Source organism: Etheostoma cragini, chromosome 2, assembly GCF_013103735.1.
Source record: "Etheostoma cragini isolate CJK2018 chromosome 2, CSU_Ecrag_1.0, whole genome shotgun sequence".
NCBI lineage: Eukaryota > Metazoa > Chordata > Actinopteri > Perciformes > Percidae > Etheostoma > Etheostoma cragini.
In genome coordinates, this window is record NC_048408.1 from 10970643 (window position 1) to 10994912 (window position 24270).

Here is a 24270-nt window from a genome sequence, read left to right on the forward strand (position 1 = left end):
ATTTTTAGATATATTACTATGACTATTTTATCACTATTTTCGACATACTATACCATAACTATTTTATCACTTTTTTCGACATACTATACAATGACTATTTCATCACTTTTTCGACATGCTATACTATGACTATTTTATCACTTTTTCCGGCATACTATACTATGACTATTTTCGACATACTATACCAGACCATTTTTGACACACTATGCTATGACTATTTTATCAAATTTTCAACAGAAGACAGAAGGTTGAGTGTTCGAATCCTGTACGGTGCAATTAGTTTCAAGACCTATCTTACCATAATGCTGAAGACAACCCTTCTGTTTTAGTCAGTCTTTTTTACAGACTATTTAATCCCTTTTTTCGACATACAATACTATGTCTAATTCATCACTTTTTTTGACATACTTTACTATGACAATTTTCGACATACAATACTATGACTATTAAGGTTGAGTGTTCAAATCCTGTAGGCTGCAGAATTCTAAAAAGTCAGATATCTTAGGGTGAAAAGAGAATGAGTGGAAGGCGGAAGGTTGTGTGGTCAAATCCTCTAGGCTGCAATTAGTTTCAAGATGTACTTCACAGGGATAAAGGTCTATCTTCTGGTCAAACCGTTTTTTTTTTGACATGCTACAACTATGTTATCACTTTTTTGAACATGCTATTCTATGACAATTTTTGACATACTATACCATGACTATTTATTGAGTTATTTCAACATACTATACTACAACTATTTTATCACTTTTTGTTTTTTTGTTTTTGACATATGATACTATGACTTATTCACAAAATCAAACTGTGTCAAGTCAGATAGCTTAGGGTGATAAGTTTATGATTCGAAGATTGAGTGTTCAAATCTTATGTTTCAGTAAGTTTTGTAGTCCGATACACAAAGCGAAAGATGCAAATATGCCAAAAACATAACTTCTGTGTGAGGTCGGATTTTTTTAATTACTTTTTCCAACATTATTATTTCCAACATATTTCATAATTTATAACACTTTTTTTACACGCTATATTACAACTTTTTATCAAATTCTTTGGCATACTATACTATGACTTCTTTATCCTTTTTTTCGACATGCTATAATACAACGTTCACTACTTGACATACAATAAAATGACTTGTCACTTTTGACAAAATACTACATTATGACCAACTTTTCAACATTACTATACTACTATACTATGACTTTTTTATCCCTTTTTTCAACATACTATACTACGACTTTTTATTAAATTTATGCTATCGCTTTTAAATCCCTTTTTTCAACATTACTATGCTATGACTTTTTAAGACATGTTATACTATGACTTTTGCGACATACTATTCTATGACTTTTTTATTACTTTTTCCAACATACGATAATATGACTTTTTTAAATAAATTTTTCCACATACTATACTATGACTTTATTATGACCTTTTCAACATAATTTGACTTTTCATCACTTCTTGGACATATAGTATTATTCAACATTTCAATGAAATTCATACTCATAAAAATAATTTTCAATTCCTGTATTCTCACCACTTCACATTTTTCTTACGCAATTATGCTAGCAATCCAATTCATTTTTAGCAATTTAGCTTTTCAGCTTTCACAAGCAAATGCATTTCCTATTTAGGACTGAACCGTGCATTGGTCAGTGTAATTCTCCAGGAAAATGAACAAAAATGAATATAATGTCATCAAGAGTGATAAAAATGAACTTGTGTGTGTCTGTGTTCCAAACCTTGGCTGAGTCAGTGATGTTATCCCAGTAAGGACTGGGAAAGTCCAGTCGCCCCATAAGGATCTGTTCAAACAGATCCTCTTGCAGGTTATTCTCACTACAGAGAAAGACAAACACAAATTCATAATGTATGACTTGGCACACATGGCATACATCTGCAATAGACATTATTTATTTATTTCATAATGTACTTATGCATAATAATGTGTAACCTGTAACCTACTCTTTATTTATGTCCTTATTATAATAGCTGTGAATTGCTATAAAGTAAACATGGATTTTATAAATGTAAATTTTATTTTATTTTATTTAGTAATGTAAGTCAAATCCCTCCTACACTGTGACTCCAGGAGGACAATTCTTGACACAATGACTCATCACACCGAATGTCTTTGTGGCAGAAAGTAATTGACAGACATGAAAAATATATTGAAAAATAACGTGACTTAAATATTTATTTAAATAGTCACTAATGTCTGAAAAATTCACTCTACACTGTGTGTGTTTCCTTAAAACTGAAAATCATAATGACAAATGGTGCCTGGAGTAAATAATGATGACATGGTCACACACTCTCTCACACACACACACACACACACACACACACACACACACACACACACACACACACACACACACACACACAGAGAGAGAGAGAGAGAGAGGTCGAGTACCTCCTAAATGGAGGAAAGCCACAAAGAAGGATGTATGTGATGACACCTGCAGCCCAGATGTCTACCTTTAAACCATAACTGTGGAAAAAGGAGAGACAGAAAAGATTAACTGAAGCTAAATAGCTTACAGCAAACTATTTCCATCATCCCAGGGGTGCAAATATAGTAGAGACTGACTGGACATAAAACAATGAAATAACATTCTGCCATTTTGTTAAAGCCAAGGTTCAATCTAGTACAGTGATATGGAAGTAAAGTAAACAACCATTTATGCACAAAATGCCAATCTCCTTTTAATCTGCATACAGCTGATTACAGCACAGATATATTAAAGAGCCACATTTGTACTTAGGACAGATGTTTCAATTTAGACCAACTCGTAATGAGTAAAAGCATGCAATTTTCTCTGTAATGAGTGCCTTCCCTGGTGAAAACTAAAGATCTAGGCATGGAAGGCCCCACAAAGTATCCCCCTCCCACAAAAATCTATCTTACCCAGACTCTGAGATGATTTCTGGAGCCACATATGTAGGAGTTCCACATACGGTATACAAAGGTCCTTCCACCACTGTGGCCAAGCCAAAGTCCCCCAACTTCAATGACTTGGTGCCATCTGGATACTCGAACACCTAAATCGAAATACATGGTCAGTTAAAGCCCATGGAGCAGCTAGATTTGCAGAATAGAAACTGTTTTAAGTGTGAATGCATACCAGCAAGTTCTCTGGTTTAATGTCTCTGTGGACGATGTTTGTGCTGTGCAGGTACTTTAGAGCTCCAGCGAGATTATACACCATGACACCGGCGTCTCTCTCAGTGTATTTGGCCGAGGAGGTGATGGCATCGAATAAATCCCCTCCCTGTGCCGGCATCAACAAAGTGGTCAAACAGCAAACAGAGAAAAGGACTGTGCGTTGATTTTGCCCCCCTTTTAGCTTCTACTGTACCTTTACAAGCTCCATAACCAGGTAGAGTTCAGAGGGAGTGTCCACCTCCTCTATCAACATGATGATGTTGGGGTGTTTCACCTTCCGCAGCACTGCGACTTCATTCTCTATAAGGTGCTCCTGGAAACACACCAAGACAAATAATCTGAGTTACTGTGTGTTCCAGTACACAGGATTTACACAAAGCCACTTAGCCAAATAAAAAAACACAGCATTATTTCATCGATTGAATGGGAATTTGAGTCAAGGATATGTGATTCAGTGTGCGTCATTGTCAGTGTTAGGATTATTTGAGTTAGGTGATGAATAAAACATTACCAGCTTAATCTAACTGTGTGGGATAAGAGGATCAGAGACACACAGGCCACACTGGTGTTTGTGGGTGTTTGAATAATGCAGTGCAATTCTGACATATGACCCTTCCTTAGGAACGCGTGCATGGGTCTGAGCAATACACACAAAGAAGAGAAAAGGAGATGGTGAAAAAAAAGACAGAGTGAAACCTTTCCAGTGCACTTGGCCTTGTCGATGATCTTCAGTGCAAACTCTTTTCCTGTGGACCTGAACAGAAACAGTGCAATTAGGGCCTCCAATAAAAACAGGACCGACTCCGCAACAAAGTCTGTAATTCAAATCAAGTGCTCACAAGAGAGCCACAGTTAAAGAGTTATTGGAAAGGTGTGTTAGCTGCAATAGCCACGTTTATACGCTGAGCAGGGATACAGTGTTGACAAAGGCAGGCTCAACAACACATATTCAAACAGTAATATAACACCAGAGTGAAGAACAGTGTTTCATTGTCCTCTCAGCTTGGAAGTTTCAATCTCATTTTTATACCGGGCGTGGTCAGAAGTGAGCTGTGTTGCATCTGTAACCACACCCACTAGTGATGTCATACTGTTCTGAAACGCTCATAGGTACACCATTGCAGAAAGGGGAGATGAACCACTTTAAGTTACTCTTTAACCAATCTAGTGTTGTTTTTTTTTAAGTGTCTAATTGCAAATTATTCATAATGTATGGTCTACAACTCAATGGTACCGTGTGGAATTTTTTACCACTAGTGGCACTATGGAGCAAGGTTTTGATAAGTGGGTCCCTGTTTTGTTTGTATCTCTTACTGACATGCATGTAAGGATGCACCTAGTCACACAACACACACTCCTGCCAACAGTTTCATAACGCTCCACTGATAAAGAAATGTAGCAATGCACCAGCAAAAGATGGGGAAGAAGACTTGTGGCCGATGTAAACTGACATATGGATGGACGTAATAAACATGAACAATGCAGGTTTAAAAATAATCCACACATCTGAGCATAGAGTTTCATTCTTCGCTTTTGGAAACAGTATCATTTTCAGCTACCTCTCACAAACCTTTAAGACCACAATATTTTACTGAAAGCTCAGAGATCTAGTAAGTGGACCTTGGATAAGTATGGTCACATTCAGAAAATTGGCTTTGTAAATGTTTTTCTGTGTCAGAAAAGAAGCAGTGCATTCACTTCATTAGCCTTTTAATCTCTGAGTCAACACACACAACCTTGGCAGACAGGGGAGATGATGATGAGAGGATTGTCAAGTGGTTGTGTTCTTACAATCTAATGCACCTTCCTGGAGAGTATTTAAAGGTTTCCTGTAGAGTATCTTGTAAATATTGTAAACATAATGCGTTTGATTGTTTAGTCCTGTCCTCATCATCTCCCCTGTCTGCCAGAGCAGTGTGTTGACTCAGAGATTAAAAGGCTAATGAAGTGAATTCACTGCTTCATTTAATCCATGGGATATTTCTGACTCCACAATGCCTGTCGTTGGAACTTAAAAATCCTGATGAAGCAGTTATCTCCCATGATGCACTTCCTATTAAGCTGCACAACACAGCACCCTGCAGTGTGATCACTGTAGACGTCTGCCAACTGTGCATTAAAAATTTGCAGCGTGACTGAATGTGCTTCGCCCACCTCTCCACGCATTCTTTGACGACAGCGAAGTTGCCATCTCCAATGACCTTGCCAATCTTGTATTTTTCCAAGATGGTGGAGGCAGGCAGATAGCGGTTACCATTAACTGCTGAAGAGAGACAAGGGTTACAACAGGCAACAGATAAGCCTTGCTATTTAAACTAAGGGAGCTCAGGCAGAAAGTCAACCAGTTCTCAGGCTGAATCAAGAGACCACACGCTGTGCAACAAAACAACAACAACACGCACAGCAATCTGTCCTCCTGTGGCAATTGAAGTAAACTGAGCAGAAATAATATGCACGCACGCACGCACGCACTCACACACACACACACACACACACACACACACACACAAACACACACACCTAAAAGTATCTGCTCATACCACAGTGGGATAATTCACTCTTATCAAACACACAAGGCCTACTCTTTGCACATTTTATTGGGTTAGCTAAACTAAAACTAAAATGTCCCATGATGGGAAAAGATGAGGATTCATTTAAAGTCATCTCTACAGTACATGCTAGACATGGAGGAAATCCATGCAATAGTGTCTAAGTTGGCAGAGCATGGGAATGACTCCATTAACAGAGACGAGAAGAGAGGAGAGGAGAGGAGAGGAGAGGAGAGGAGAGGAGAGCACGTACCCTCTGGACTCAGTTGGTTAGTTTGCTCCTCGGGGTTGTTCAATGAGCCATTTACATTTGAGGACAAGATGTGATGTGACGGAGGGATCTGCAGGATGCAAAAAGAAACAAAAATAGAGATGAGCACCCACTAAGCGCCCAACTAAACCCATAGACAAATCACTATGGCAACAATAGGTTTTAGAAGTGCCCAAAAACTTGTGGACATGGATGAAACATAGATGGTTTAATATTGGTGGGTCCTATTTTTTGTGGCTCTTACTGATGGAATTGTGTGTTTCAGATGACATTAAAATGAGACTAATTAAACTACATAATACTCACAACGTGTATGTAATTTAGCAAGCTAACCATTTTTCTTCTCAATTATTCTCCATTCACTGTCCTGTGGTTATACAGTATGGTGAGATGTTCCGAAAAGCATTTATAAATTTATTTATTATTGAAATAGTGAACAAGGTCTAAATTAAGCTTGCCCTTCAAAATGTTCTGAAATAGATCACCTCCTCCATTATCTACTTCTCATTGCTGCACATAAAACCGTTATGGCTCCAAATGAATGATTCATTTCTTAAGAGCGTCATTTCTGCAGAGCACAGCAGTGGCAATTCCAACATCTTATGGTTATATTTTTGAAATGTTAGCCATAAAGGCAGCATTAAAATAAGACTAGTGTTTTTTTCCCCCCATTGTGTACAGTGTTCTGTACCTTACTGCACCATAATACACATTACCTTAAAGTAAGGATCTATTATTTAGTCTAAAAGGGTAGCCCTCTGGACCAAAGCCAAAAAGAAACACCGTCAAGGTCTCTTTATAACTGGATACATAAAAAAGCTCTTTTCTCTAATAAATAACTTCTTTCGGTAGAATTTGTTTGACTGACCACTTTTAGAGTGAGCAACTATGTCACTGACATCCTTGTGCTTCCTCATTTAATTTGTTTCAAAAAGCGTTATTCTACTCTGCCTCTTTGCCAGTGAATTTTAAATCTGTCGGTAAATCATAAAAATCTAGTATCCTGCCAAATGAATGTGGATGGATAAGTCTTTGACTGGGCTTAGAGAGGAATGGTGGCACTCTGGATGATGTTTGCCAGCTGGCTGCAGCAGTTAGAAAACTCTGAAGTTTGGGACTAACACACAGCTTGCGGAAGAATCCAGCAATATAGCAGATTAATATCTCTAAACAAAAATGCATCATAGAGCTGAAGCATGGGCAAAATGGGCTTCACAAACTGTACAACTGCAGATCATACATGGCTGTCAGTCAGTCACTGAATGACTTAATTTACCCTTGACTTAATTCACCATTTACATACAACCATGTAACTAATGATAAGATGCAGCCATGTATGACAATAAGTTGATACACTGAGGCAGCAGGCGTGCACACGGCTCTGGCTCAGTGGTAGAGTGGTCGCCTGCCAATTGGAAGGTTGGTGGTTCGAAGGCCCTGCAGTCCCATGCCAAGTGTCGAAGTATTCCTGGGCAAGACACTGAACCCTAAGTTGCCCTTGAAGCTGTGCAATGGAGTGTGAATGTGTGTGAGTGTTTTTCTGATGAGCAGGTAGCAGCCTTGGCCACAGTGTAGGAATGTGAGTGATTGGTTCCTGTCCTATGTAAAACCGCTTTGAGTGGTCGTTAAGACTAGAAACTATATAGCTAATGGATACTAAATAGACTATATAAATACAGGCCATTTACACTTTACACAGTGAGTTTTTGCAGCTTTAGCCAGTAAAGGTTTTTAAGATTGAAAAATGCTAACTGATGCCCAACCATGTAAACTTTAAAGGATAACCTGTAGAGTCTAGTAGCACTATGGATTGGTGTTTGATAAGGGGGATAGGGTATGCTATCTCCCACGTGTGCAAAAGCACAGAGGTGACACAACACACATTCCTACCCAGAATTTTACTCCATTCCACGGACTGAGAGGTAGCAGTAATGCGCCAAGAAAAGCTAGCAAGCAAACACAACCATAAACAAGGTCAACTCAAGCCTTTTGTTGTCTTAATATAGGCTTTGTGTGACTGCAGGTGAGGTTAATTGCAGTAAGAAATAAAAACATATAAATGGTGCCCAATTCACTACAGTTTACTGTATATCAGTAGTTCTTATCAATTTAAAATTTAAATATTTATTTTGCTCCGTCCTGTGTATGTGATGGAGTACCAATTCTGCTTGCCTACAGTATATGCTATAAAAAACACATACTGTAGTGAACAGATAATATGTTTGAGGGCAGCTGCAAGTTATGGGTATCTATGCACAGTATGTCCCGTGTGGACACACATGGAAATGTTATACCGTCTTACCTTAAAACAAGGCATGGGTCGGGGGCTGGTGGGAGATGGAGTGGAGGACTTGGTGGACTTTGGAGTTGATATCTGGCTGCTTGAGACACCGTTTACTGTGTGGAGAAAAACAGTAAGGAGACAATAATAGTTTATACTGTTATACCCAGTGGGGAAAGGAAAATGTCTTTGTTAGTAATCAATGCACACACAGGACCCTTTTGGAGACAAATAGTAAACGTCAGAGTGAGTGGACTGCAAGCACAGGAGCAGCACCATGAGCGATTGGGGTACGGGCCTTGCTCAAGAGCTTCGTCAGTACCCAGGAGGTGAAGTGGCAACTCTTCAGCTATTAATCCACACTCCATACTTTGGTCCCTACAGGGACTTGAACTAGCAATCCTCCAATTCGCAACCCAACTCCCTACAGACTGAGCCACAGCTACGGACTGAGCCACAGCCACAGCCACCCAAACAACATCAGGGGAAAGAGTCATTATGATTGTGAGTACAATTGTACAATTGTTATCTTTACGTGGTTTGTACAGTATACACAAATGTGTGTCTGTATAAAAGTGAATGACAGTGACTGAGCTTTTTTGAATGTGCCATTCTTTCTGATACCAGGTACCCCATGGTATTTCTATGTCATCCTTATCAATGCATTCAGAAGAGACTAGTAGATGTTAAGAAAAATATCCTAATGGGTAGTGTTTTTGTTTGATGTGAAGCACCTAATGGAACTGGTAACCTACTCACAGACTCACACATTCATGCTTTAGCAGGTTGCAGATTCTCCATAAGGGGGAGCTTGTGCCGCCTGCAGGCAAATGGTGTTACAATTTTTTGTAAAGCTGCTGGTTTCTTTTGTGTTCTAACGGTTTCACATTCAACATGTTTGCCATCTGTTAAACTGCAAAACTACGATAATAACCTACACAACAAACACATTACGTCCAGATAAAAACCAACAGCAGCTACTGACAAGCAAACCCGGCTGTTCTAACACCCATTGCTTACAGTGTCACACCCGCAAAATCTATGATATTACTTTCATTGACTGTAGCTGGCACAGATCAACAGACTACATCTATAAGTCTAAATAATTCCTATTACTATTACTTTTCTTGCCAACTGAAAACTGAATGAATATGGTTTTACATTACATACATGTGACAGAAATGTATGCTTCAATGAAGCTGTAATAAAGTACTGTACTACTGTGCTACTACTCTGTGCTACTATGTAACACATCCATAACATACTTTAGTGTAAAACCCAAGGAGCACAGGGGATGAGAGCTTTTGTTGTTTGAGTGATTCATTCTCTCAAGAGAAACCCATTTCTGCCTCCCTCTCTCTTGGTATCTGGCACATATACAAAGACATAATGCGTCAAACTTTAAAGGTCACATATTGTGCTCATTTTCAGATTCATACTTGTATTTTGGGTTTCTACTAGAACATGTTAACAAACATTTTTCTCATACTCTCCGTCTAAATATGCCTGTATTTACCCTTTGTCTGAAAAGCTCTGTTTTAGCGCTTGTCTCTTTAAGTCCTTGGTCAGACTGGTCAGAACTTCCCAGGTCTTACACATCTGTGAAAATTCATTGCAGCTGGGGAATGACTGTAACGACACTGTAGCAACACTGTCAAGCTATTTAAAATTTAGTCTAATTCAAACAATTGTCTGGAAGTCCTGATGGCTCACTTAAAAGTGGATTGAGTGTTATGATATCCACACCTCAACTGCTTTAAAATACAACAACATGGTATCTTACATTTTACAATATGGGACCTTTAACTCAAAGTCTCTTTATCTGCATAAATGCCGCTGAGGAAAATATTTCAGACTGTCTTTAATGTACTGTTTCAGAGTTTTTGTTTCATTGTACATTGATTAAGAGTTGTTTTTTTTCCTTACTTAACTTTCCTCTAGATTTTCATTTAGTTTTTGTAAAAGGAGCTTTTGAAACACTATCTAAAAAATCTCAAACATGGCAATAGCGTTTCATATCTAAAAAGTACAGTTTAACTTTTGAGCACCTCAGCTGCTACAGATGAAGAGCTATGTGATTTAACTGTTCAGTGAGAACAGGATTTAATTAACTAGCTGAAGAGTGAGTCTAATCAGTTCATGACTTTGAATCAGTGAATTTTCCAGCAGCTGGCTTTTTAAATTAGATAAATGTGTATAATACATGGCATCCAGAAGTTAAGTCTGGGCCAGAGGGAGTGAGAGAGAGACAGAGAAAGAAAGAAAGACAGGAGGAATTAAAGCCCAAATAAAAGGTGATATAATAAGGGAATTAAGATTTTTAAGAATTTTTGGTTCAAACTGTACTTCACCTTCAACCACAAGGACAGGCAAGACAAAAAAACTGGCACAGATACCAGAAAACATAATCAATTGATGGACTATTCTAATGGCATGTTCACACCTAGATGTTTTCGTTGGAATCCGGCAGGTGCGATTACACGCCAAGTGCAAAGACACAGATAGACGCAAATTTGTTGGGATGATTTAGATGTAACTGTCAGTAATGTGGTCTTTGAGGACAGTTCATTACAGCAAATAAAATATATTGTAGCTGTCAAAATCTCCGGTTGACTTCAATTAACAAGCAGAAGGCTAAGGCGAAAGGTTCCCCCCATTTGGCTGCTCATGATTACATTCTAAACGACAAACTAACTTTGAGCAGTTAATATGCTGTGCCTGGAGTTAGCTTGTTAACAAGCTAATGTTTAGTATGGGATGTTTGAAATTAGCATGTGACTTTTATCATATTAGCAAGGTGACATCAAGGTGACATGCTAACATCTAGTATGTAAACATGGCATATTTAAGTATTTAAGTGAGTTTCCTGTCAAGAAGAACTATTAGACAGCTGAAGACAGTTTTAGTGTGAACCAGAGTTAGACTGTCCTCACAACAAGACAACCCAAAGCTGTAAGAAAATGTGTGTGACACCATCACTAGCCTCACCTGGGGATTTGATTGGAGACTGACTGGTGGAGAGGTTGACAGGTTGCCTTGCTGCAGTGTCAGAAGCAAAAACAACAAAATAAAGAATACTTGGGTAGATATATGATTAGATTTAATCATATTACAATAGACTTGGAAAGTGTTTAAACTTCCATGGCTAAACTATGACTGCAGCCACTCCAAACTGGCAACCTACCTCTCCTTTAAACTAACATAATGGCTTATAGAACAATAATTACTCAGCAGAATGTCACCAGCTCTCAATGCACTGTACAAATTGCTATGTCATTCTGTCACAACTGAGGGTTCAGAATGATGCTGCTAAATAAAAAAGCTATTACTCAAACTGTCAACCAGAAATGACCTTATAGTGCAATTTTGGCATCAGATAAAAGGGATTTTATCTGATGCCAAAGAAACATACTTTTATACATATGATGTAATAATTTGCCAGATTTGACACTACAGATTGTGTACTTACGAGTTGTTATGTTCTATGCAGGGATTTATCTGAATTTAACAGGGCTAAAACAGACAGGTTCTATGTGTGCACAGTCTAGTGTCTCACCTGAACCAGGGGACTTGCTGCGTCGTGAAGGTCCAGGGCTTTTAGCTGTCCTGTTCAGAGTAGCAGTGCGGCAGTGCGACGTCTTTAGCGCTCTGCATTCTGGGGGAGACAACACACTCAGGGTCACTGACGCATAAATTAACCTTCCCCTATAAACAAGCCTGTTATTTCTTCTAAATCAAAGTTAATGTGGCAGAATTATGCCCAACAAGCTGCTGTAACAGGCATATGACCCTGGGAATGTTATTGATGCAGCATGATTTCATGAATGCTGGTCACACTTGATTACGAGAACAGAGAAGCAGCAAAGACATTAGATTAAAGAGCACAGAAGAACAAATTAATCACTAGATATTGGGTTCCAATTAGGACTAAGCTATATCAGCATTTTAACACTGTGATTTTGTGTATCATTTAAGTTAATGGTACCAATACCAACGCATAACTTTTTTTGGATACTGTATTCTGCTGGTACCTGGCTTTTGTATACCGATACAAAGTCAAAGTCAAAATACTTTTATTACTTTTAGTACTTTTTTATACGAAAAATATACTTGAATATCATCTCCTTCTAGAATTTGTTTTTGATTTTACAAAAAAGATAAACTTCTGCAATGCTAAATGTTATCTAAACCATGCAGATGTACAAGAAACAATTCAAATGGAGAACAATCTGATTGAAGAATAACTAAATAATAGTACATACTGTATATGACCATTACATACTGTATATGAGAAGGAAACTTTCAAAATTAGACAATTTTATACTAGAAAATGCCAGCACTAAGCCCTAATTTTGCCCTAACAAAAATATAATGTAGCCTAAAACTGGCCAGAAAAATAAAACACATAAGAACTATAAAAAGCCGGTCCACTCTGAGAATTACTTTTACATTATATTTAATGTGATGACCATTACATTTGTTGATAATGTGAAATTTTAAATGATATGTAACTGATCTAAGGATGAAATATTCTGCCTGGTAAAGAGCCCCACTACACTTAAACACCTACTGTACATTGTTTAGACAAGTTAGCAGAAACAAATTGCATTCACAGTCATTATTTATGTAAAATGTATTCTCACAAGAACATTTGGTACAAATGATGTCTTTTATTGCCAGAGCAAAGCAATAACCGGTACAAGAGCCTGTGTTTTCTTCTGGAATAATGTATATCAATTAGGCTTAAATTATCACTGCACACCATGAACACATAAAAAGAAAATTAGAAGCTTTTGTTTTTTATTGTGTTTGATGCATGCCACATCTGGTTTGTGTAGCTGGTCTTCTACTGCACGCAGAAGAGCAGATGTCGTGAAGCATGTGGTCAAAGTGTCAGGGTGGTGTTAATGAGGTTTGGAGCGGTGAAAGGTGTAGTGTAATGACACACACGAACAAAACAAAAAACATGCACACAAAAGCACACCCACAGTGCATTTTTATTTGTTCCCCCATGCAAGTTAGCACCAGATATATATTTTACTGACGAATTGATCAATATGATACACTTCCTTGTATGGCATACAAATGAAACAACCAACAAACCAAATCTTCTTTTAGCACAACCCCTGAATTGAAGATATTTGTCTCCAATTAAAAAGTGCTAATGCTGAAAAAAGATGCTATCAGTTTTAATTTCTTCTTATTTTTATTAATTTGTGTGTCTTTCTGCATGATCTATTTGCGCAAGCAATTTTTCACATTTTTTCTTCCTTTGTTTTAACAGTAGAGTGTGTACTGGACACATTTTTCAAAAGAAAGAACAGTTACAGTACCTTCAGCAGAGAGTTACAGTGTGCCTTTTTTGTTCCATCAAAGACCTAATTCTTAAAAGTGGAGCACCGGAGTGCAAGTGGGACGAGTGCTCCGAACTAGCTCTGAATACAACCAATGTAACGTCACTGATCCCCTGTAACCGTTCTAAGGAGGACATGCCTCACTTTTGTTAGCTAACCTCACAAAACAACAAATACATCAAACAGGATGTCAATTCTTTGGACTGTTCCTATAATAAACTCCTTTTTCCTTCCTGAGAGATTGTCCAGTGTTGGTTGAAGTTCTACATAGCTTTAGGTTTAAAGAGGTCATATCCTGCCTGCGTGCTATCAACCTTTTTTCTACAAGATGGAGGGGCGATACCCAACAGAGGATGTGCATAAAACACTCAATGAAATTCACAGAACAGTACACACACAAACACACACACACACACCCACAGAGTTAGTATTAGCCAAGCCTACCAGTTATAAAGGCTGTGGAAGCCTTACCACTGTGATCCAAAACAAAGTCGTCCTGAGCATAGCGGTGCTTCTCCGGGCCGCACGCTATAAACACATCATCATCCCCAAAGAAGTCCTGTAGGCAGATAATCTGGAGGAAGAAAGGTAAGATAGGAGAGATGAAAAAGATGAAGAGCATTTAGAAGGGTATAACACTTGTTTACTTTTTTTGATATTCAGAGGTTGCAGTTTCACAGGGGAAAAAAAACGAAAATTAAGAAATTAGCCTTTAAAAGCCTTTTTACTGGTTTCTTTGGGCTTCTCTAGTGGCTACGTATCTCCATATTTCATCATTATTTCATCAATGCAATTGCTTACCCTTTACATATGTCTGTGGGTTGTACGAATATTTAACCAATGAAAAGTATTAAAATGAGCCTGTGACTTGTAACACCTTTGGATCCTCAAACTGTCAGCAAAACTCATAACTCCACCCTGCTTCCATCTTTGAAGTGCCGCACACAGCAGAGCTTAAGGTAAACCATAACCGGTCATGGGTGATGGAGTTTGGTTCACCCGTGTTCCTACCATCACATTCAGCATTAATTTATGATTCTACTCAACTGGCTTTCAGTCACTCTACTCAACATGTTTAGCTGTACACGTGTGACCACTGTAATTTTGGATGGGAAATAATTGCCTCCCTTTTTGCTCACTGAAACTAGTCAATCAGAAATCAGTCAGTGTGATGTGGTACGGTGAGGTTGTGAGTTTGTGACTCTGTATGTGTTTGAGTTAACAGCACAGCACAAAGAGACAGAGCACAACAACCGGATGAGGTCGAATCACCCTGACATCCAGAATACTGAATAGTTAATGCAGGGTCATAGGAAAGTAGTACTGTACAGTTGGCTTTTGTGTTGCAGGGTAAATTGTCTTGCTTTTTCTATTCTTTCTCACAATGTAATCGTCATTTTCTCTGCAGTTCAGAGCACTTTTCCTTTTACACCCACCATCCACCCCTGGAGAAAGAAACAGGAGTTACTTTAACTATAGTGAGTTGTGCCCACACACAGAAGATTATCCCTCTGTGGCTGTAGGTGGACAAGTAGGAAGACAAAGGAGGAAAATATCAGTTCATTATCCGAACCCCCAACCACACATAAATGCACCCACACACTGCCAGGCATATGTAATGTGCTGTACACACACTAGTAACAAAAATTAGGAGGAGGACCATGAGATGGCATAAGATTGTGGGCAGATGGATCCTCTAGGGGAGATTGGGGGCTGACACAGTGGGGGAAACAGAGAGGAGAGAGAGAGAGAGAGAGAGAGAGTGAGAGAGTGAGTGTGTGTGTGTGTGTGTGTGAGTGTGTGTGAGAGAGAGAGAGAGCGAGGGGAATCAGAAGAACTGGTGGTCCACAAAAAACTAAATGACTACAGAGCACAAACAATCTCCACAGTTTAAAGAAGACTTGGAGGCTGAGAGAAAGAGAGACAGAAGCAGAGTAGGAGTGAGACATCATTACTGTATGCCTGAGTTACACATTTATTAACAATAAATAAGACACTTCACATGACACTTCGACATGTCCTACATCCACATAACATTGATTAAAAATTAAACAGGATGCAGTATCCATGACAGGCTCATAAATAATCAATTTCGGTATTTCATGGCCCTCATATGCCCCTTTTGTCTCATCTACAACGTCTCGCTACATGGAAAAAAATAGAGAATCAGTGAAAGTATAAGAGAAATGTCTATGTAATATGTGTCCATATTGAGCTGTGGTAGATTATCAAAGGTTTGACATAGCTGGAGTGAATGCCATTCTTTTGAGGAACTCTCAATCTGGAACTTGGCAGCTGATCGCCACACCAAACAGTCATGGCACAGGTGTTAGAATCACCATAGCAACAGCCCACAGGGCTAGTCCAATGTATTTCTCAAAAATGGACTCTGGTGTTATGCTATGATAGGATAGTGAGAGACTATTAAAAGCTGATATTAGATCATATTTCTCACTGATCTCTGACCTTAATCCACACACTGCTCCCTCTGGTATGCCGACATTATCAATGTTAAAAGTTTCCTGGTTTTTCCATCCACTCAGCGAGCTGAGTTGGCATGGAGCATGCTGGTAATTTGTTTAAGAACAATGTGGGACAGCCACATTGAGGACTGCTGAAGTAAGCACTGTCCCCTGGCAGGGAAACCACAGACTGTGGTGACACCTGCACTCAGACAACAGCTCAAGGGCATAGTTCAACATTTATTTGCTTTCTGGCAAAGATTTAGATGTGAAGATGTATACTATTCTTATTTTTGTCTGTTAAATAAAGCCCTACAACCAATAGCCAGTTACCTGCGTTTATATTAGCTTAGCACAAAGACTTGAAACAAGGTTAATACAGCTAGCCTAGCTCTGTCTAACTGTTAGAAGATATGTTAGAAGATAATTGTTAGAAGATATGCCTACCTGCACCTCTGAAGCTTCACTATTGTTTGCTTAATCTAGACAAAACATTAAGTGTAAAAACCACAATTATCCAATGTACATGGGGTTATATGTAAGGCTGTTTTTTGGCCAGGCACGGTAACATCCTAGAATCTTCCCTGGTTACCCGGCAACAGATTAGGGACAAAAATAACCCCCTATAACATGATGAATTGAGTTTTTACGCTCCCGTTTTTAGTGGATTAAACAAATCGAGATATAACGTGATACTTAGTGAACTTCGGGGGTTAAGGTAGGCAGATATTGTAACAGTTAGACAATTCCAAGCTACTGTAGCTAGTTTCCACCTAATGTTTCCAATATTTGTGCTAAGCTAACAATTTCCTGGTTGCAGCTTTATATTGAAAGGGCCACATATGAGAGTGGTAACAACCTTCTTCTCCAACTCTCCATCAGAATCCATGAATCCATGCTCTTACAGGCCCAGTTATTTTTGCTGTTGCTCCAGGACGTGCTGGTGACAGCACCACCTTAGGCAACAGGCTTATTGAGAAGAAAAGGAACTCCAGGCTGCAAAATTATATTGCTTTGTTGAGAAGGCCCCTGGCTGTATTCTCATTTACTTTCACTTCTACACACATACCTCTCTCTGCGAGACTAGCACTGCTGTGGCCTGTGATAAAGTACTTTCCAGGTAGCCTGTGATGCCCAGGGGAATACAGGGAAATGGAGACAAATGGCGCCATTATCAGGTTTAAAAAGGCAAGAATTAAAAGGAGGTCACGAGGTTGAGAAATTTGTTGAATAATAAAGTCTGTTAAACTGTGTTGTGGTAAAATTGTTTTAATCTACAGTTCATCATGCACTATTTACAGTTTTCTATCTAGAATAAATACAGAATAATATCAAATGTGTTTTAGTTGTTTTTGACTTTTGTTTATTATTTTCTGAACTTATAAGGTAATGTATGTGGGACAAGAATGAACGTCTTATCAGTGAATCAAGAATATGTCAAGAATATATTACATTAATGTAACACAGGAATAACATGTGTTAAGACAAAAATAAACATCAGTATGGGAAAAAACAAAGTATTGCTTAAAGCACAATTGAATGTAAACTGAATATCCTGTTTTTGCTGATCTCCTGAGATCTAACTTCTCAGTTAGCTGCAGTGATGTAGAGAGTGGGCCAGTGCACCATGACATTACTGTTAGGTGTGGTTACAGGTACAATAAGGTGCACGCAATTGATTGGCATCAGCGAATCACCAGTCACATTCACCAATCACATTCATGACGATGATAAGGTGTTCTCCCTCACTCATAGTGTCACCACTGTTGATTATGATTGGAGCCCTCCAGCTACTTGCTGCTGTGCTGGCTGTGTAGATTGATTTCTCCATCCACCACACAGTCTCCTGCTGTTCTACTTTCTTATTGCCTAATCCAACAATGGCATCTCTTGCACTTCACATTTGTGTAGCCTGCCCCTCATAGAAATGTGTATGTTGGATACAGTTTTATAAAGCCAAAGTATAAGGGAAGTGTAAAGAAAGTCAGAAGTGTATGAATATCAGACTGTATAGTCTATGTTTCTCCTTGCTCTTGTCAACCACTGCCAGGATAAACAGCCAATGGCACTCCCTCGTTAGTGCTGTCCTGCTAGGCTTTGTCTTGGCCAATCAGTGAAGTGAACTGTTTGCAGTGTTCTGGATTGGCTGGGTGACGTGTCCTGAGGCTAAGCTGAAGTTTGCCCTCCGAGATGCGACAACCCCCCTCCTCTGATATGTCTGACCTTCTCTTACTCTCACCATCAGTCTCTCCTCAGTCTTGCCTGCTGTACTTTTGCCCTGCTAAGCTTGGCAACAGAGGAAATACAGACCAAGGGTTTCAAGTGTGTGTGCCTACAAAACTACCCAAAGAAATCTGTGTATTGAACATAAGAATTTGAAACCAAATCCTCGAAACAATTCCATTAAAGAAACGATTCCACTGGAATTGTAATTTTTGAAATAATTCCAAGTAGGAATCGGTTCACAATGCCCAACCCTATCCTGTGTACACTATCAAGGTTGCAAGTCCATGAATAACCAAAAACATCTTTAAAAGGCATAAAAACAAACCAAAACAAAACATATTATCCAAATATACTCACAACATATACATGATCAATACTCTGCACTTGATTTTTAGGGATGGCAATTGGAAACGATCTTGCTCTTAAGCAAAGGCTTTGTTCCAAAAAACAAATGTCACACAACAGGAGGTGGTAACATTTTAGGGCAGTGGAGAGCCCGTAAATAGATGAATAAGACACACACACAAGAAAGTAAAGGCTCACATTGGGATGTCTGACAGGACAGTGATCACAGTAATCATTCGGTACCATCATCCCTATTTACGTCCAACCCCTCATTGCTGCTCCTCACCCTGAGCCAAATGAGCAAGAGGCAAAAAAGATGGGTGGAGTCCTGAAAGAAAGACAGGAAAAAATGACCAAAAGATGGAAATATTGTCCTCTTGCTTTTGGGAAGGTCAGCCTACACAGCACTTCTGCTGTCACAAAGGAAAAGAACCTTTCAAGGTAAACTTGCGTTCTTTATTACAAGCTTTACCTCTCACTTAAACTGTTATTTACTTGAGAACATGGAGATAGCTAAATGCCTGATAGGTTTTGCCAGGGCGATGCTTAAGCTAAAGCCAACCAGATTATAAACTCTGTTTGAACTCTTACTAACAGACAAGGGCCGATTTCCGAAACGGTTTAATTCCTTTGGATTAGAGCGGTAAATCTCAGGGAAGGGTAACGGCCAAGACAAGGCGGAGGCACAAAAATGAGCAATGAGAAACGTAAACCCATCATTAACTTGCTGCTCTGGATTCACTACATTAGCTGCATTAAACATTAGGTAGTACAATCCTTCAAATTCAAGTTGCTTTTAATCTCTAAAACATTCAACAGCAACCACACATGTAAGAGAACCAACAAAATACTGTTACATACAAGTGCTGAGCACACTCAAATGGAGCTGTGCAAGTAAGAATGAAGAAAGGGAGTGGATGTACAAAGCAAACCATGCACGCACAACGTTTAGCCCAAATGAGCCTCAGTAGATACCCTGCTCATTTAGAAAGTGAGATTGCATATTTGCAGAGGAACCACAAGAGATGCATAACATATTGGGTTTTGTTGGCAATTAACATAATTCTCCAATTACACACCAAAATATGACTGCACTTGTGTGGCTGCTAGGCAATAAGTAAACGGTCAAAATATAATATAGTCGTTACTAGCAGGAGTCTCCAAAGACCCACTAGTATTTCATGTTTGCACAATTCAAATAGATAAATAATAATACAAAGAATAAAAACTCTCCAACATAAACATCCACGGTCCTAACTCAGGACTTACACCCCAAGACAACCGAAGGGACAGACACTGTGTAATGTGCAAATGAAACTCCACCATCAGTATCAGAGACTTGCTACAGTTGTCAGGATCACTTAGACACCCAGCTCCTGATCTGCCCTGTACAAAAACATTCATCACATCAATCTGCCAAAACTTGCTGAGGCAATGTGGGCTTGCTTGAATGATTAAACTCAAGTAGACAAACAATAGTGTGTGGGCTGGGGTTTGAATATCATGATGTCAACTCTCCTGTTGGGAGAGTGAAAGGCCCACTGCAAAGAATGGATGAAGGCCAGGCTGGGACAAACAAAACAAAACAAGTAGTTGAGATCACACAGAACACAATGGAATCCCTCCCCGCCTGTGGCCGCCACACGTTTTGCTCGGCAGACAGCCCCATGCCCCATGTCCCTGCTGACACCCCCACTCTCGGTCGTCTGCCGGCTTTTTGTTTTCCTGTTCGTCAATGCTGGGTATCATGCCAGCACTAGAAACCTAGGTCAGGCCCTTTTCCCTTAAACATACAATGAATGGTGTGTGTGTGTGTGTGTGTGTGTGTGTGTGTGTGTGTGTGTGTGTGTGTGTGTGCCATCTGCTAGGACAAGAAACAAGAAACATCGTTGTAAGATTTTATCTCCAGAGCCCAGACAGCATAAACGTTACACCAATGATTTATCTTTTTGATTTAGACTGATTTAGTCTATGAAGAAGGTTTAAAAACTTTAATTTAGACTACTGCTACTACTACTACTCAGAATATTGAAGCTTTTCTTTAATCAATGAGTCCAGAAATCGAAAGCATATCACTAGGCGAGAATATTCCTGGTGGGACGGTGTCATTGTAGTGGTGTCAGTTGGTGCTGTATGCTAATGACAGCACAGAACAATAGGTTGCCGTGCAAATTTCATGGCTGTTGACCTGAATGATGGTGTTTAATCCAGATTTGGCCCTGAAAACCATCAGACGGAACCCTTATGTGACCCTAGCTAGTAAAAGAGGGAGACAGTTTTATTAATCTGTCTGTAACTGCCCGCATGTTTCATCAACATGCAAATAAAAAAGACATTGTCCTGATCAATACAATAAAGGAGTGGGCAAAATTTAGACACCTAAATGAATGTAAACCCGTTAACTTTTGGCACAAGACAGCAAAGCAGCACATCCTTGTTAACACATGTACTGTCAACACTGTAAGAACAGGCTGATTTAGAGTATTGGGGCCAGGAGGCCATCATCATCATTAGAAGCGTGTCATGTGAAATCATGCCACAGTGCATCAGTGTCACGCTAACCAACAGCCACCTCCCTCCTGTGTATGCCCCCAAAACCCAGCAAACTACGCACCATGAACTAGCAGGCAATTATCTATATGACACGTTGGTAATCCAAGATTTGGTCTTCTTCTGGCGCTGAATTTACTCTAGTGAGTCCATGATTGTTGAAAAAAATGACATGCAATATTCTTTTTTCCTGCAACATATATTGTGATATGAAAAAATACTGGAATTTTTACGAGTTGACTTGAATAGCTCTATTTGGAAACAATACATCATTCTAGAATTACTGGAGTGATTTTGTAGGGGAGTGCACTCCAGGAACTCTTAAATCTGCATCAACCACATTATATCAGACACAGACTTGTCTTCTAGATAGTGTTACATTTCCAACTTCGGCGTATTCCAGCTCCAAACCTTAGTCGAGTGAGACCCCCTGTTTCTACAGGCTACCTCAATTAGCTTTAGCCTGGCTGGTAGCTTTTAGTCTGGCAACTCTGCGGTGAACAATAGTACTAGTATTAGTGCAACACTAAACGATGACTACTGTAGCTTCACTGTGTCTGTAACACCTGCCGCTTACGATACTTCTCTACATCCACATAGGAGAGAGCCTTACCTCCCATTACAAACCCAGTAACATACACACATTGCTGTCTTGAAATGAAAGGGTCAGCCGGTCACATTAGTCATGGAAAAAGAGAAGTTTTTCGTGTATAACGAGCAAAACAGTTTTTGCCCGAAGAAGACACAGCAGGGTCGAAATGTTATGTATGTCACGTATGAGACCTGCGAGTTCTGTTATGCATGCTATATGTATCAAAAACATCAATGAGACTAAGAGATAAAGAAAGAAAAGGAGATCAAAAACCTAATTAAACCCATCACTTTCTTTTATGTAGTTCAAACAACACAAATTTCTTTTATGATTAACTGTAACTGTCTTCAATGTATTAAAGAGAATAAAGTACACCCACTTGACTACCGCAAAGAAGTAAACAAACTAAGTCATTATATCTGAGCGGACTGTCAGTGCTGAGTTCCACTTCCATTTCCTTTCTCATTCCTCAGCTTGCTGTGTGTACTGAAAAGGCCTGTATTGATTTCAGAGAGACGAGCAGTTCAGCCCTAACAGCCACGGTCTAAACGGTCCAGGTCTGTTTCCAGCCCCTGATTAATGGGCAGACCGGCTGTCATCCTGATAACATCACTGTGTGCAAAGGATTGTGAAAGGAAAACATATCTCAGGATTTTTAGGCAGATGTTTTTGGAGAGAAAATCCACGTTCAACCTATGTAAACGTTTAGCAGTACAAAGTAAAAACCTAAGGTATATCACGTCATGTTTTTACTGAAAAAAATACTTAAACTAATTAACACGTAGCACGCTCTTGCTACTTTTTCAAGGCCAATGAACATCTACTACTAGCTAGTAGACTAGTAACTGTGTGTTTATGCGGACTGTTAGACTTGGTATCTACTAAATAATGTACAGATGGCTAAGTAATGCAAGGCGTTCAAGATTGGGGAAATATTAGAAATAGCATTTTATTGAGGACTAATTTATTTCATTTAAATGAATTTAATGCTTTGTGTAATTTTTGCATTCAAGACTGTAATTAATATTTTGTCCTCAGCCTTTGTGAATGTCAGATCAAATGTAATCTATGATTCGCTAACACCGCCCAAGTATTTATTCATCTAAAAATTAGATTTCCGCTTTTTGCTATATGCCACATTGATCACTAATGTTTTAATAGCAGTACCACACGCTGACTGGCCGTTATTATGTGTCTAGGTCACAGGGAGCTGAAGGCTACATACAACCCTGGACTGTATCCAGTTCTTCGCAAATACACTGGTGTAACAATAAATGTCACCAAATAGTCAATGGTTTGTCCTCCATTATCTGTTCATGGACATTACCTTTATGGAGCAGACTTAAGATTTGATATGTCACTTATTCAGCCCCTCTGATCCTGGTGTAAGGAAAAACAATCTCTTATTTTATGAAAATAGTTCACCGAAATGTGTTTCTGAAAACATTTTATGCAAGACATATGCTATGCAGTCGCTGAATTTGTCTTCATTACAGATCGACAAACCTTTTAAAGATTTTCAAGAATTTTTGAGAGGCTGACGCTCCTCCAAAGCGTCGACCTATGAACTTGCAAATGATCTTGATGACAGAAAGCGACAATCTGGGGGCTGCTCGGTGTCATACTTGAAGTATTGTCACTATTCCAGCCAAGGCACAGCAATAATTTATGGCAATACTATGTCTGTCTAATCTGAAAGTGACTGTCTTGAAAATACTATAGTAGTCAATGCAGCATCATTTCTGTTCCTGACTTAAATTCTGTGTCCAAAAAGAACTCATGGGTCATGTAACTGAAGATTGTAAGCACATGGGATATATAGTCGGGGTTATAAGAAGGGAACAATTGTCCCTGTTCTTCTTTTTTAATTATGTACCTGCTTTGAAATATTTTTCAGCCAAGAACCCCCTGAACAGCACAAAACATTTTGGGTAGATCTAAAGAAAGGGACAATGCTGTACCTGGTTAAGCAACAACAACAACCTTGTAACTGAAAAACACTAAAATGCTAGCCTACATTTCACATGTTTAAAATCCATTATTACATTTATTTGTTATTAAAGTATTAATATTTTAGGAATTATACATTAAAAATATCTCACGTACCCCCTGCAGTTCTCCAAAGTACCCCTTGAGGTACTAGTACCCCCATTTGAGAAACACTGGATTTGACAATACAAAGTAGGGAAATCTTATTTTCCGCCTGCCAAGTCAGCTTTGAGATGTAAAACAGGGGTTTGTCTCAAAAGCAGCAGCTGATTCTGCTGGCCATGATAACTAAGAGCTACAATTAGCATTCAGTCTGAAGAGCATCTTTGAATCAAAGAGGGAGAGTGGACAGAGATGTATTGTGCAAGCACGCTCACTCACACATGTACGTCCCTGAATGCACAAACACACACACCTGACAGCTGCACTTTAACCCTCCCTTCCAGTTTATAGGTCTAATTATCTGGTGGTGACCAGGGCCT

General features: G+C 39.1%; 1 protein-coding gene across 4 annotated transcripts in view; it reads right to left on the bottom strand.

Annotated features, from left to right (window-relative positions):
• Positions 1–24270, bottom strand: part of dclk2a (doublecortin-like kinase 2a) — a 37504-nt gene that overhangs the window by 4091 nt on the left and 9143 nt on the right. For 2 of the 4 annotated variants that reach the window (XM_034897568.1, XM_034897593.1), the window contains exons 3-14: positions 14069–14198; positions 11827–11925; positions 11259–11309; positions 8292–8386; positions 5972–6059; positions 5324–5432; positions 3866–3923; positions 3363–3482; positions 3129–3275; positions 2912–3045; positions 2417–2494; positions 1743–1839 (exon numbers count right to left, since the gene is read on the bottom strand). In XM_034897568.1, the coding sequence (XP_034753459.1) occupies positions 1743–1839; positions 2417–2494; positions 2912–3045; positions 3129–3275; positions 3363–3482; positions 3866–3923; positions 5324–5432; positions 5972–6059; positions 8292–8386; positions 11259–11309; positions 11827–11925; positions 14069–14198 (1206 nt within the window). The remainder of the gene's footprint in view (positions 1–1742; positions 1840–2416; positions 2495–2911; positions 3046–3128; positions 3276–3362; positions 3483–3865; positions 3924–5323; positions 5433–5971; positions 6060–8291; positions 8387–11258; positions 11310–11826; positions 11926–14068; positions 14199–24270) is intronic. The other 2 variants (XM_034897583.1, XM_034897576.1) reach the window with 2 other exon arrangements.